This window comes from Hemicordylus capensis, chromosome 11 (assembly GCF_027244095.1).
Source record: "Hemicordylus capensis ecotype Gifberg chromosome 11, rHemCap1.1.pri, whole genome shotgun sequence".
NCBI lineage: Eukaryota > Metazoa > Chordata > Lepidosauria > Squamata > Cordylidae > Hemicordylus > Hemicordylus capensis.
In genome coordinates, this window is record NC_069667.1 from 11,372,127 (window position 1) to 11,388,701 (window position 16,575).

The 16,575-nt window shown below is 45.4% G+C and overlaps 1 protein-coding gene across 11 annotated transcripts in view; it reads right to left on the reverse strand.

Annotated features, from left to right (window-relative positions):
* DACH2 (dachshund family transcription factor 2) overlaps positions 1 to 16,575 on the reverse strand; it is a 421,855-nt gene that overhangs the window by 194,413 nt on the left and 210,867 nt on the right. For all 11 annotated transcript variants that reach the window (XM_053274112.1, XM_053274108.1, XM_053274104.1 and 8 more), the window contains exon 2: positions 10,671 to 10,786. In XM_053274112.1, the coding sequence (XP_053130087.1) occupies positions 10,671 to 10,786 (116 nt within the window). The remainder of the gene's footprint in view (positions 1 to 10,670; positions 10,787 to 16,575) is intronic.

Sequence of the window (16,575 nt, forward strand, 5' to 3'; positions counted from 1 at the left end):
AGATGCTAATGATAACTGCTTATCCCCCTGCTAACCGGGCAAAGAGGCACCTTTTAACGTGGTGATTCTCTTTCTTTAGCAGGGGGAGAGTAACTGGCCCGATCCACCCCCAGCACAGCATCCCTCCAGTGACTGTTGCTGGTGTCTATCTTGGGTTTCTTTTTAGATTGTGAGCCCCTTCGGGGGACAGGGATCCATCTTATTTATTTATTATTTCTCTGTGTAAACTGCCCTGAACCATTTTTGGAAGGGCGGTAGAGAAATTGATTGAATGAATGAATTTATTTTATTTATTTTACATTTTATATCCCACTCTTCTTCCAAGAAGCCCAGAGCGGTGTACTACATACTTAGGTTTCTCCTCACAACAACCCTGTGAAGTAGGTTAGGCTGAGAGAGAAGTGACTGGCCCAGAATCACCCAGCTAGTATCATAGCTGAATGGGGATTTGAACTCGGGTCTCCCCGGTCCTAGTCCCGCATTCTAACCACTACACCACACTGGCTCCGACATGAATAAATGAATGAATGAATAAATAAATAAATAAATATCAGCAAACAAAGGAAGCTGCCAGATACTGAGTCAGACTGTTGGTCCATCTAGTTCAGGATTGTCTACACTGACTAGCAGCAATTCTCCAGGGTTACAGTAGGAGACTCTCCCAGCCCTGTCTAGACACAGAAATAGCAACACCAAGGACAGTTAGGCAGAGGTGGTAAGGGGTAAACCTGAAGAGAAAGCCCCCCCAAGAAAGGAGATTAGGCATCCAGGGGCCTTCCAGTTGCCAGTCAGTTGAGAGAAAGATCAAACTTAGAGGCTGTTCCCACGAGCAACCAAGACCGGGCTTGCCTGCCTGTGAGCTTCTTGGTGGCAAACCCAAGAAGCCCGGCAATTATGAGAGGTTAAGGGGACAAACCCTTAACCTCGTTTACTTGACTGTGTGTCAGCACTGGCTGCACCCACCTGTCACTGGGGGGGTACCCACAAAGCACCACACACTTGTGCAGTGCATTGTGGGGTTTCCGGGAGCCGGAACGACACATTCCGACCCCGGAAGCTCAGCACTGCCTGGGGCAGCAGCGGATCCTCTGGGTGCACGATTCGTGCTCCCAGCAACAATACGAGGATCGTCTTCTGCCTTCCCTACTGCCAGCAATCATGAGAAAGGGCTCATAGTGTTGGAAACCGCTTCAGGAGATGTTTCTGTGCTTCCAGGGTTCCCGCAGTTTGGATGTCTCAAGAGGATAAAGAGAAGGCAATACGGAGGAACTATAGCTGTAAACACGGCTGCATTTCATTCCCTCTGCCCATCCAGAGTGCGAGCAACGAGATGCAGGAAACATTGCTCTCATTCCGAATTGGCTTTATCGGCCAGCAGTGACACCAAGTAGTGCTAGATTTGATTGGCTATTTGCTGTTGTGACATCATCATGCTCATGATGATGTCATGGGATACTACATGTGTGAGCACTGGCAGATATGCCCTTTAGGGGATGGGGCCATTCTGGGAAGACCTTGCTTGCATGCAAGGTTCCAAGTTCTCTCCCTGGCAGCATCTCCAAGATAAGGCTGAGAGAGAAAGAGACTCCTGCCTGCAACCTTGGAGAAGCTGGTGCCAATCTGTGTAGACAATACTGAGCTAGATGGACCAAGGGTCTGACTTGGTATAAGGCAACTTCCTATGTTCTTGTGTATTATTTATTTTATTTATTTATTTGTCAAATTTGTACATCGCCCCAAACTTCCGTCTCTGGGTGGTATTAGATTATTAGTACCACAAATAATGCTAAAAGAGAGCCAGCATGGCACAGTGGTTAGAGTGTTGGACTAGGACTGGGACCTGAGTTCGAATCCCCATTCAACCATGAAACTCACTGTGTGACTCTGAGCCAGTAATGTATCTCTCAGCTTAACCTACCTCACAGAGTTGTTGTGAGGATAAACATAACCATGTACTCTGGGCTCCTCAGAGGAACAGCAGGATATAAATGTAAAATAATAATAATATTTTTAAAGCACTTGTTTAAACCACACAACTGACAATAGCAAACATTAGGACATGATTCTACATTCTTTGAAATAAAAAGACTTTCCTAGAACATTCAGCTACCGGCGAGGGCAGTCGGTACAAGATAAGAGGCATGCTCAAAATACTTTTCTGCTTACTGTCATCATCTGAAAAGCCTATCTAATGAAATCTTGAATTACATTATCACCAATTAAAAGACTTTCTCCATTCTTAATCGCCCACTGCTAAAATCAACAGCAATGCAGAGTTTAAGCCACTTCAAATTGATTTAACATTGTTTCAGCCTATTTTCTACTCGACATATGTTGCTATATGATTCATCCATGTTTTCCTGAATCAAAGTCCATGATCTGGCAAACCTCATCTGTTAATAAAATGAAAAGGTGACCTTGCCTAATTTAATAAGGCAATGTAGAAATACTCTTTCAACACGTTAAAGAACTCCAGAAAGGTTATTGTAGCTTGCTTTTTTTAAAAAGAAGGGTACTCTCCCTTTTCCAGTCCATTTCTCCAAACTAAAATATCCATTACTGCAATTCAGCTTATTATAATTAAAAAACTGTACAAATTATGATATTTTGATAATAGCTTTGATTTTAATCAGTGACATTGTAGGCATGTATTATAACCCACATATTAATTTTTCCAGTCATATCCTACAGGTCAATTGATCTGGTCTCTAATTGGGATAACAATTCTAAAATACCTATTTTTGCTATACACTGAAACTTCCAAACTTGCCAGATAGCATACAAGAGTTTTTCATGTGTCCTGAGGAAGAATACAATTGCCATTAGCATACTTTCTCCAGAGACATGCTAAACAGACTCCAGTTTTGATTTTGAGGTAGAAACTAGCAATTTCAGTGGGAAAGAATGCTAAAAAGAAAAGAAAAGAAAAACTCCTTGCTTTTGATAACAAAAGAGGCATTGCTGACTCTTTCCTTTTATGCCAGGGATGTACAACTTCAGTCCTCTTGCAGATGTTAGACTACAACTCCCATCATTGCTGATTACTGGCCATTGTAGCTGGGGATGATGGGAGTTGTAGTCCAAAAGTGGCAGAAGGGCCAAAGTTGTGCAGTCCTTTTCTATGCAATCCGATCATTTTTCCATTAGACTGCAGAGGGGAAGTAAGCAGGCAACACCCCCAAAAACCTCTGCTTGGGGGTGGAATGCACACTACCTACCGAAGACACCTTTGCCCCAAGGTCATCTGGAGGAGGCTGGCTTTCCTCCCAGCAGAGGCTTTAAGGGGAGCAGTCTCCTTAATCCCCTGGGTTTCTTTGTAACCAAATATCTTGCACTTAGTCTAGGGTTACACAGAAGACTCACGTAGCCCCTCCCAGGAAGTTGCAAGCAGCCCTGATCTCAGCAGACAATGGTTTGGGGAGGGTCTGGATGGTTTTGGGGGGAGGGGAATCAAATTTGGATTCAGGAGTGACTCCAAGGGGTAGCAAGGGGTAGCGGGCACTTGTCTCCAAACTATGTTCTTTGCCACGCCTTTGCTCCCCCAAACTAGTTGTTCTGGAATCTCCTCTGTTTGGATTGCGTCAAACATTTGGACTGGGTCAGGAATTTTCTTGGGAGAGTTATCATGGTTTATTTCTAAGGCAATTTCATGTCCGATATAGAGAGCTCACCCTTCTCCACCTGAGATCCTGCAGCTCCCAATTAAGCAGGGTTGCTACAAAACCTGTGGACAAAGCTTCGGAATAATTTCTCTGAAGGGCACAGATGATACCAAAAAGAGAGAGAGGCTCTTTTGCTTACTTAAGTCTGACTTAGGAAATAAATAGCTTTGATACAAACTATAATCCTCTCACAATTCATAAATACAAGGAATATTTACTTTCAGGGGAAGTAGTTCTAATCTAATTTATTGCATTTTTATGGAGTGTTAGACCAACTTCTTATTCGCAGCCTGTCAGAAAGGCAGCAAATTATAGCAAACATAACATTAAATGCTGCTCCATAAAGCAAATATTTATCTGATTTGGGATTCTGTACATGTTAAAGAGCATGATGGCTTGCTTTTCCTGTGTCAAAAGCAAATAAGTGCCTCCATTATTTCTATTGGCTGTACAGCCTAAAGGGGGCATCACTATCAGTCAAGCAATTCTAAGAGCTGCCGTTACCACTTAAGGTTTTTTATTATAATACATGACTCTCTTTTATATTGCAGTGGAGAGAGAAAGACAATCCTTTAAGAAGAACCAAAATCTCCAATGCTGTAATGTCCTGCAAACCAACAGGATTACAACTACCTTGAAAATGTGATGACCAGGGCATTAAACATTGAATAACCCATAATTTCCTTATGTCCTTCCATAATATGAAACACTGTTGTAATGACTGTGGTCTGAGTTAATCCAGATACAGTGGTCCCTCGACTTACGAACTACTCGACATAAGTATTTTTCGAGTTACAAACGGCAGTTTTAGATCCGGTTTTAGATGCGGTTTTTTCGACTTACAAATTTTTAGATGGGGTTTCCTCGACTTACGAATTTTACATGCGGTTTCCTTGACTTGCCTGCCTGTTTACTGCCTGTTTATTCTTGAAAAGAAATGTTCCTGTGCAGTTTGCAAGCCTTACTGGGGGTCTGGGTCTTTTTTCTAGGCTCCGGAATGCATTAATCCGTTCCCAATGCATTCCTATGGGAAACCGCTTTTCGACTTACGAACTTTTCGACTTACAAATGTGCATTTGGAACGGATTAATTTCGTAAGTAGAGGGACCACTGTATTCTGTTCCAAGCTATAGCCTCAGAAAAGACTACAAGTCCCAGAAGCACCCACGCCATTCCATGAACTCCACTGGAAATGGGGGGGAGACACATCCTTTTAAAAGTCAAGCTGCAGAAGGCAGCTGTTTGCACCCTTGAGGCGAGGACTAAAGAAGAAGAAGAGGGAGAACAGAGGCTTTTCCCTTGGTCCCTGCTTGTCCTGGTAGTCTTAGGCAGGGTTTCTTAACCTTGGGCCCCCAGATGTCGATGAACTACAACTCCCATCATCCCCAGCCACAATGGACATGGCTAGGATGATGGTAGTTGTAGTCCATCAACATCTGGGGGTCCACGGTTAAGAAACCCTGGTCTTAGGAATCCTGGGGAGAACCATACAGCCCTTCCTCCTCTTATCACATTCTTCAGGGATGTTCCCATTTGCAGATGGGGAGATGGACAGGAGAAGGCAACGGTGGTGCATGGACCTCCTCCCAGCACGCCCCATGTGAGCCCCAGTTCCCCAGGAGTTGGCCATGAGCCAGGACCCAGCTTGGCCACCTAATGCCACCCCTGGGGTGTCCTTGTCTTTAAAGGTTAGGTGGGCGGCTATAAGACATAGCTGGGTAGGGCTGATCGGATGAAGCGCCGGGATCGAGGCCGATCCTTGGGCTGCCCTGCTGGGAATTTCCGCTGCAACCCGAGTGGTGCATTGTAGGATTTTGGGAGGCAGGGCAGCATTACTATGGCCTCCAGAACGCTGCGCCACTCGCCACAGCGGTGATCATGTGCGTGGTGATGCAGCACAGGGCTCAGGATGATCGTGTGGGGGAAGGTAGGTATACTCCTGCCTTCTCCTCAGCCCTCCCTAACCATTAGGGATTTCAGTCATGTGATTGACCTTCTCTGGAAATGCCCCAGTGATGGGACTCTCTCACTAAGCCTGGAACTATCATAAGTATCTTTCAGACACCAAGTAAAGGCTGCCCTGCTCACTTGAGCTAATGAGGATGATGATGATTTCTTTTTCTCTGGAAAAAGAAAACAACAGTGGTGCCAATAGTCGTGGGTGCGCTTGGTGCAGTACCAAAAGAACTTGAACACCATCTCAATGCCTTGAGCATCAGTAAAATTACAGCGTATCAGCTACAGAAGGCCACACTACTCAAGACAGAACGAATACTACAACAATATCTTTAATTTTTCTTTAGTTAACCCTAGACCCTTGGAAAGGGCCCGATAATTGAAGTACCAAATCCAGTCAATAACATCTGGTAGACTGTGTGTAAATATAATGATGATGATGATGATGATGATGATGATGATGATAATTAATTAATAATGATAATGATAATTAATTAATATTGATAATGATAATGATAATGATAATTAATTAATTGATTGATATTAACAACTTTATTTGTTAGCCGCCCATAACAAATTGTTCTCTGAGTGGCTCACAACAATGGCAAATTAAAGGTTAATATTGATCTGTGCTTAGCTGTGGACTATTTATTTGTTTGTTTGTTTGTCAAATTTGCACACCACCCCAAACTTTTGTCACTGGGCGGTTAACAATAGCATAAAACAAGTTAAAACATATACAAAACCTTACAATTTAAAAATCATCCAAAGATTAAAACCTTAAAATGTTAAAGAACTGAAAAAGCTTGGGTGAAGAGGTGGGTTTTCAAATACTTTTTAAAAATTGTCAGGGATGGGGAGGATTGTATCCCGGCAGGGAGCGCATTCCACAGTTTCGGGGCAGCAACCGATTTGTTTTTAGGATTACCCTGGACCCAGGAGCCTCCCCACCCAAGGAAATGAGGCAGACTCTTCAGGAGATGAGCCAGGAATGCCTCGAATCCCAGATGACCCCACATCACTGGGACCCCCCACACTAGGAGACCTGGGGGAACCTGAGCCAGCACCACCATCATGATGACCCAAGGGCACAGCCCTGCCTTCATCATGGGAACACAGAAAGCTGCCTTACACCAAGTCAGACCATTGATCCATCTAGCTCAGTAGTGACCACACCAACAGGCCAAGCCACTTGGCGTGGGCAGCAATCCTAATAGGGCAGCTGGTGCTGAGAAGCCACTGGAGCAGGGGTAGGCAACCTTTGCTCTCCAGAAGTCTCTGAACTACAATTCCCATCACCCTCCGCTGCAAATTATTGCAGCTGGGGATGATGAGAGCTGCAATCCATCAACACCCGGAGAGTCACGGCTGCCTATCTTTGCTCTGGGGCAACATTTGTTTAAAGCAGCCACACCCAGCTTCTGTCATCTCACTAACCAAGGTTCTGAATTTCTGGCCTTCAGAGCTGTGTCCAAGATCGACAGCACTCCAGGCTCCCTGTCTTGGCAGAGATCCCAGCTCAGCCCAGAACGTGATAGGCGGTGCTGCTTGATTTTCTAGGAAGATAGCTGGTCTTGGGGTAGCAAGCATGTCTTATCCCCTTAGCTAAGCAGGGTCCACCCTGGTTGCATATGAAAGGGAGACTAGAAGTGTGATCCCCTTAGGGGATGGAGCCGCTTTGGGAAGAGCATCTAGGTTCCAAGTTCCCTCCTTGGCAGCACCTCCAAGAGAGATTCCTGCCTGCAACTTTGGAGAAGTCACTGCCAGTCTGTGAAGACAATACTGAGCAAGATAGACGAATGGTCTGACTCAGTATATGGCAGCTTCCTATGTTATTTTCTCATTGCATTTATATGCTGTTTTAAATTATGTTTGCAATCTGCCATGAGGACCTAAATGGTTGCAGACGAGATCAACCTCTTTTAAAGAAATATGAAGTTCCACTGAGACATGCTCCAGAGCATGCTGTAAGGACACATGGTACAGTCACCTTGCTGAAGCTAAGCAGGACTTGGTGTAGTCAGTGCCTGGGTGGGACACTCATGTCTGTCCCCTTTGGGGATGGGGCTGTAGCTCAGTGATAGAGCATCTGCTTTGCAGGCAGAAGGTCCCAGGTTCAATTCCTGGCAGCATCTCCAGGTAGGGCTGGGAGAGACTCTGCAACCTTGGAGAGCTAGATGGACAGCTAGATGGACCAATGATCTGACTCAAGTGCAGCAATGTAATTGTAGACTTGCCATCTAAAGCAAAGCTTTGGCCACCACCCCAGATCTTTTTGGACTACAACTCCCATCATCCCCAGCCATTGTATTCAATACTCAGGGATTGTGGGAGTTGTAGTGCAGCATCTGCAGGAGGGTCGACGTTGTGATCTCGAGAAAGGCAAGATGATTAGGGAAGGGGAGGGGTCACAAAAGGAAGAATGAGAAGCAGAGGTCAGAGGTTAAAGGCTCAGGAGACAAGATAAGAGATCTTCTGATGCTATCACCCCCAACCAATCAAAAGAGCCAAAAGCAGAGTGCTCCTTTAACACGCAACCCCATCAATCAAGATTTGCTCTCACTTATTTAAGCTGTCGTTACTCAACCATTAAAGCTTGCAGACCTAAATAATACACGTTTGTGGTTTTTTCTAATTAGGAGATGCACACACACACACACACACACCCTAAACAACCCACAGATCTTTTCACCATCCTGCAAGGCGTTGCTCAGAAGCATGTGATCTGTATAAAACACTTCTCATTTTGGTCTAGTCGGAGGGCACACCAGATGGAATAGGGGGTACTGTGGGATCTGCCATTTATCACAATGACAGTGCGTAGGTAGCGACACTCCACACAGCACGGGGGGAGCCAGGGCTGCAAACGCAGAGCAAGAATCAAAAGCTGGACTTGGCGGAGTTTGGCAACCCTCGTGCTGCTCATTAACTTAATCATATTAATTTATTAGCCATATACATCAAAGTAATTCGCTGCAGAATTGTCACCGAGAACAATTTATAACTGTTAATGTTCTCCACATGGAGGGGGGCAGTGAAGCCATCATTTTGAAGGAGCATGGTTTGCTTCAGCAGGTAATACTTTCCTTTGTGAGTGTATTTAGATGCAGATAGATGGAGAGGCAGATAGGGAGGGTGCACGGGTGAATGTCCGGGAGGCTGATGGAATGCAAACTGAGAAAAGGTCCCAGACAAAGGAAACGGGACATCAGGGGGACTTCCGATTGCTGGATGGGGCAGGAAGGGATCAAAGCTAGTGCTAGAAACAGAATTAGAAGGTGCTTCTCGGTGTTCAGCCTCAAAATTAAACAGCTGTAGCCTTTTTCACCACTTATCTATCTCCAGTCCAGGAAAAGCTTCACCTGCTGAATTTCTCTATGTCAGGCTGCTGTTAAAAGCACACTTGAGAGCGTTGCAAAGTGGATCGTATCGGTTTGATCCAAATCTTTCTGAAATCTGTTTCGTAGGGTTACTGTTGTGGGAAGACCAATCCAAAAGATCAAGACCGGTTCTATGGTAGGACAATGGACTGAATACCTCCTAGGCTTGTTAATCAAAGAAAACAAAATAACTTTCAACAGAAGAGATGTGGCATAGACGAGCATGTTTGCATAAACGATGTGGCATAAACGAGCACGTTTGCTAGATGAAAATTACCACCTGCTTTTCAGGCCAGGAGTCGAAATCGTCTTGTGGCACACTTTACTTTACTTTACTTTTCAGGCTACCATATTCTTCGCCCAATTTAACTTAGCCATACTGGCCTGGTTCACACAATCATTCCGATCTAGGTTTAATGTGTGTTACCAACATTAGAGTTTTTGTGTGAACCCACACCAAAGCAGGCATCTCAGATTCATCTCAGCCAATAAAACACCTTGGTGTGGGTTCAAACACTCACACTAATGTTAGTAACCCACTTTAAACCTAGATTGGGATGCCTGTGTGAACTGTCTCTTGAACAGCTTTTCTAGATTGCCTCTCTCCCCATCTCCTGAAATATACACCCCTCCTCATCTTGCTGTGAAGCTTTTTCTCTGATTGACATCTTCTTGCTTTTGTTCCCTGTCTTCTCTTAGGAAGAAGGAGCTATATTTCAGGAGGAGCTATATTTTCGATGGGATGGGAAAGGGGAAAATTAACAATGGATATATCAATGGAAACAAACATTGTTGCACTGATTTAGCTGGGTTGATATGCTGGCATGGAATGCTCAGATGCACAGGGAACTAAAGTTTGAAGTCCAGGTTTTGTGAGGGAAAGAAAAGTTGTCAGTTTGACTGGGACTAAAAATACATCACACAGAAGCACTAGGAATGGCCAGAAAGAATGCCCCCAAGTTGCCGGGAAGCTAAGAGACAAAAGGCAAGGAGGATGAAAGAAGAACATAGACAATCACCTAAGAAAGTGGAAGCTGAACAAAGAATTGTATAGAATCATGTATATGTACACACATGCATGTTGTCCATATTTTACTTGTCTGCAGAAGAAACATCAAGGTTATACCAGTGTTTCCAGCAGCAATTGTGATGTATGGAGCCAGGGGCATGGGGAATTTGCCAGGGGCCTGGGGACAATCTTTTGCCAGCAGCCCCTTCAACAATTGCTGCACACGGCCCAAGGACATTTGTTTCTCTTTGTCTAATGGTGGCTACACCCCTATATGGAGCTGTTTTATCAGTTTCCGTAGATGCCCCCTGTATTTTGAAAGCATAATTTCTCCCTGCTCACAACACTTAGAGAAAGTACCCGTGCCTCGTGTAAGGCCCTTTGAGATCTACGTTTTCCCCGATATCGTATAACCAAGTATCTAATGGCACTTTCCCTTTAAGGAAATTACGATTAATGAAGAACTAAATCACAAATCCATTAGGTTTTAGTCAGCACAGCAACACCGCACGGGTTTTCATGAATGCTCAAAAAATCCAATAACGTAACCTCTGGTAAAGCTTGAAAAGCCCTGAAGGACAAGGCACTTAGATCAATATTAGTTTATTTCAACTGCTGTGCGGTACGGAGAGACGGGGCCGATCATCCGGCGGATTTTATTACCTGTTGGGGAGATAAGTCCTGGTGATAAGAGGCCGGGCACTCCGTGGGGCAGAAGGCGTGTGCTCTCCTGTATCGCAACCCCCAGAGAGCGCTTGGGGGGTCTCCCCGGTCGTGAACTGTCAAAACAAAAGTGAAAATAAACTTTAAGTGCTGTTTTGTCGAAAGGATTTGCATAGTAATGCACTTTGCATTGATTCGGAAGGCCCTGAATGGTTGCAGTCAAAATCCACTCCGAGAATCTTAACCCTTTCCATGCTCAGGAACCGCCTGATTCTCTGTGGATTCCACCCTTATGTTGGTGGTGGATGATCTATTTTTCTAAATGGTCTCCTTTTAAGGTCAGTTGAAAACCTCTCTCTCTTTTTTTTTTAAGCAATCTTTCGCTTCTTGATTTTGTTGCTGACCTATATGGTGGGGGAGCATATAATATGCTACTTTGATTTCAACAGTGCACTGTTTAGTATTTTAGTGCATTTTTATCATTGTAGAATATATTTTTCTAAAGCATACTAGTAGAAAAGTAGTTAGAAATTAAATAAATAAAGTGAATCACAACCGTCGATTGTAGGGATATTCCAAAAAAAGAAGAAAAGAAAAGCTTAACACAGATTAAAATAGGGACTTGCTCTTATAGCATATATGGACTGAGGAAGAGGCTTCCAGAGATGTATGCACTAGTGCGACACTAGTCTAGAAAGCAAGCTCCTGATGTAGAGGAGCTATCTCGTACACTATTTTTTGTGCAAGCACAGCGTCAATCTGGATGGTTACCAGAGGTACTAGAAAACAGGAACTGCCATAAGAAGAGCCCTGCTGGATTAGGCCCAAGGCCTATAGGAACATAGAAAGCTGCCATGTACTGAGTCATACCGTTGGTCTATCTAGCTCAGTATTGTCTACCCAGACTGGCAGCGGCTTCTCCAAGGTTGCAGGCAGGAATCTCTCTCAGCCCTATCTTGGAGAAGCTGCCAGGGAGGGAACTTGAAACCTTCTGCTCTTCCCAGAGCGCTTCATCCCCTGAGGGGAATATCTTACAGGGCTCACACATTAAGTCTCCCATTCATATGCAACCAGGGCAGAGCCCGCTTAGCTAAGGGGACAAGTCATATTTGCTACCACAAGACCAGCTCTCCTCTCCGAGAGTGCTGGACTATCTAGTCCCGCACTCTATTTCCCTCAGACCCAGGACATTCTGGGAATCCTACAACCATGAGATGAAGGCAGGCCCCGCTCTCCTGACATGGGTCTCCTGCAGCTGGTACTCGGAGATATCCTGCCTCTGAGCTGGAGATAGCCTACAACCAGGACCTTTGATAGCCCTGTCCTCCATGCATTTGTCTAAGCCCCACTAGTGGCCATCACCACACCTTGTGGTGATGAACTACACAGTTTAATTACGCACTGGTAATTTCTTTTGTCAGTCCTAAATTTCCTGGGAATGAGAGTCAAGGGATGCCCCAGGTAAATGGGAGCAACTGTATCATATAATTTTATTAAACCCAACCCTAACCATGGTCCTTATGTTTGGTGAGAAAGAGGAATTGCTTAACTATGTCACGTCATTCTTAGTAAAGAGTGTGTGCAAGTGCCGGTATGTACGTGGCGTGTGTGTGTGTGTGTGTGTGTGTGTGTGTGTGTGTGTGTGTGTGTGATGTGTGATGAGTGTGTCTATGAGGGAGGGAGGGAGGGAGGGAGATAAATGCCTTTTCTTAGGGCTGGTTTACACAATCTAATATCTGGTAAATAAAAACTGGAGATCCCAGCAGATTGCATGCTTCCAGGGAACAAACTGTATGAACCATGGAAGGAGAACTGGCCCTGTGGCAGCAAGCATGTATTGTCTCCTTTGCTAAGCAGGGTCCACCTTGGTTTGCATTTGAATGGGAGACTACATGTGAGCACTGTGATATATTCCCATTAGGGGATGGGGCCGCTCTGGGAAGAGCATCTGCATGATCCAAGTTCTCTCCCTGGCATCTCCAAAATAGGGCTGAGAGAGAAACTCCTGATTGCAACCTTGGAGAAGCCACTGCCAGTCTGTGTGGACAATACTGAGCTACAGGGACCAATGTCTGACAAGGTATAAGGCAGCTTCCTATGTTCCCTGTAACAGGGAAGGCCCAGTGTTGGTGCCTACAACTCCCAGCATCCCCAGCTGCAATGGCCTTTGGCTGGGGATTATGGGAGCAGTAGTCAACATCTGGGAATCCCTGTTAGAAGCAACACTGGTGTGAACTCAGTATTCTTCACTGATCTCAGGATGATGCTACCAAAACCTGACATCAAGTTAACGTTGACAAGATGAGTTCAAATCTAAGATTAATTATCTCGGATGAAATGTTCGGTTGCAAAGGTGACAATCTGAGATTAACAAAAAGAAATTCTGAGTTCACACTATGCAATAGTACATATGACCATCAGGATCTCCAGTTTTCATTTATGAGACATTAGTTCAATCATGTGAACCAGTCCTTAAAGAGGCTGAAGAAAGAAGACACATATCAACATAGCTAACTGTAAAATGGTGCTAATCAGCTGTATTTACCCAAATAGATGACGCTGAATTTAAGAACACTCCTGTATTTTTAAGGGATATACCTGTATTTACCTGAAAAGGAGAGGACCCTGAATTTAAGATGACCTTTCCAATTGCTAACTAAATTTGTCTTGAATTCAAATTGAATTCCAAAAATTTGTTTTGAATTTGAATAAATTTGAATCTGTCCAAAAATTTGATTTGAATTTGAATCAAAATTGAATCGATTTGACCCTGTTTTGTTACCTTTTTTAAAACAGGGGGCCTGAATGGTTTTTAAAAGGTGCCAAACGGCGCTCAAATCAAATTCCAACAATTCAATTTTAATCTAAGTCAAATTGCCCTTTTAAGGGGTGATTGGATTCAAATTAAAATCACTCAAATCACCCTGATTTGAGTTAAATCAATTTGAATTGATTTGTACGTCTCTATTGCTAAAATCAAAGAACTGGGGGGAGGGGAACTAGTCTTGGATTCAGGTAAATACAGTACTTTGGAACTGATTCCTGGGATGTATCTGTGTACACACAATTGAGCTGAGCTCCTACAATGGCCTGATTTCCAAAGTCAGTTTCATGCCATCAAATGAAACTTGTGCTGCTTCTGTGGAGTTTCCCCCTCCGCTCCCAACACCATTTCAAGCATATTGTACAGTAGGACCCATTCCTGTAGCAATGACAGCAATTTATCTTGCTGACCTTCCAACCCCGGCTTCCCTTCTTCCCAGATTGATTGGTGCTTCTGAGGGCTGGGTAAAGGACTCCAGCTAACAACTTTAACCTAACCTATCAAGATCTCACATTTCTCAGCCCTAACTCAAGCCGCCGGCGAGTTGCGGTTACAGAATTTTAATCCACAGCTTACAGAACGAAAACAATCTGGGTGTTTATTCACAGTATCCGCCCACCCTCCGCAGGAAGGCTATTTCACACATTGTCCTGGAGCTGTCGCTCGCAATATGTTGGGTGCATCATGGCACCCTGGTTAGGCTGCGCATTCATTCAACTGTGCCAGCTCCTGTGGGGCTCTGGACTAGAAATAAAGCTAGAAGAACTTCCCAGCAGGACGCATCAAAACACAGTTCTGGGATCCAGATCCCTGCTGGGCCATTCAACCTCATTCCTTTCCGGCTTTACAAATACAATGTGCATAGAGATGGGGAGTGAGGGGGGAGCTGGAACCACAATCAATGGGGCATGAGCACAAGATCCTGCCACAAATTGAACATGGCCATGGGTAGGGCACCTGACACACCAAAGAGCTAGAGGAACAGATGGGTAGCAGTGTTCCCTCTAACAGGGATTCCCAGATGTTGTTGACTACAACTCCCAGAATCCCCAGCTGCAATGGCTTTTGCTTGGGGATTCTGGGAGTTGTAGTCAACTGGGGGATCTGTGTTAGAGGGAACACTGATGGGCAGAGCAAACGTCTGTCCTCACTGTGCTTCTGCCCTGCACATAGTTTCATCCAGGAACCAGAAGTACAGGGTTATCTACCTCTCCACCACCACTTTTCTCTATAATGATGGTACTGTGTACAAAAGAACATAAGAAGAGTCCTGATAGACAGTGGTGAAGCCAGTGGAACAGCGGCCCATTTTGCCCCACCGCCACGGCCCTGCTGTGTATGCACTTCTCCATACCTGCACAAACAAATGATGCCCCGTGCGCATGATGTCATATGCAAACGGGGTGTGTCCAGGTTTCCAGCGAGCCTGTGTGAGCTCTCTGCTCAGGAGCTCATTTCCAGCCAGCAAGAGAGAGAAAGAGAAATAATGCCGGAAGCAAGCAAATGCTGGCTCAAAATGAGCTCTGGACAGCTGGGACAGGCCCTCCAGTGACCGGGCCATGCCCACGTGCACGTGACATCATGTGCGGCCCTTTTCATTGGTGGCTCGGGTTCTTTGAACCCTACCGCTCAATGGTGGCTGCGCCCCTGCTGATGGATCAGACTTGAACCTCCATCTAGACTAGCATTCTCTATCCTACAATGGCCAACCAAATGAATCCAGGAAGAACACCACGAAGGCAACAGACCTCCCATTTTGCTGCTCTTCAGCAGCTGATAATCAGCTGTTAACCACCTCTGAATATGTACGCTCCCTTCCACTAATAGGAACATTGGAAGCTGCCTTATAGTTAGTCAGACCCTTGGTCCATCTAGCAGAGCATTGTCAGATTGGCAGCAGGGCTTCAGGCAGGAGTCTCTCCCAGCCATATGCAGAGATGCTGCCAGGGGTTGAACCTGGGCCCTTCTGCATGCACAGCAGATGCTCTACCACTGTGCTATGGCCCCACCCCTAGAGCTGTTGATACATCTTTTCCTCCTTCATCAGTTTGTCCAATCCTCTTTTAAAGCCAGTGGCCATCAACACTGAAACGGGGAGGAGAGCTGGTCCTACGTAGTGGTAGTGACTTCCACATACGATCATGCTTACAAGGCCCATAAAACCCCAATCCTATGAGCTGCTATGCACACACAGTTTCCCAAAAGAGATATAACAACAACAATAACTTTTATCCTTCTCCCTCCCTCCCTCCCTCCTCGGACTGAAATCTTGCATATATTTATACACACTTAAATCCCTCTGAAATCAGTGGGCCAGTTCAGGAGACACAGAGAACTACTGTTAAATCTTGGTTCTGTGAAATGTCCCTATACTTCAGGGGTATGTGGCCCCCTCACCAGCCAGCAGCAGCCTTAGAAAAATTCTCGTTCCACCTGCAGTTAAGCACCAACCAATATCAGTCATGACATCTGAGCCAACAGACCTTGGTTTATTCTTGAAACCAACCGAGATCTGGATGCAAGGCTTAAAATGGGCCCTCGGGGACATATTTCCAGGATGCACAGTGTATTTCATAGGGAAAGTGAGACTGGAGAAAATCACCTTTGCCCTATAGCACCAGTGTCGCATTAGTCTAGATGCCAGCCTTTATCACTGTTATTAAGAACATTTATATGTTCTTATATCAACATATCAACAACAGCAACAACATTTAGAGGCGGGTCTCATGATCCGTGAGACCTGCTTTTGTTAAACTGTGGGGAGAGTGGGCTAAGCCCACTCTCCCTGCAGACGAGCGGGCAGGGAGCCCTGGGCGGCCGGATCGGCTGCCCACACGATGGCCGGCTCCGTGACAGAGCCGGTGGGGGTGGGGGGAACGGGGGCCACGCTGCCCCCACAAGCCCCAGTATGCCCTGTGCAAGCGTGCAGGGCATACTCGGGAGACCCCCGAGCCGGGAGGCAGCTTTTCGCCTCCCGGCCGGGGGTCTACTCATGAGTAGGCGCGGCACGAAGCCGCACCGCAGCTATTCACAAGCCTAAAAAGCAGGTTTGCTGGAGCGCTCGCTCCGCAAACCTGCTTT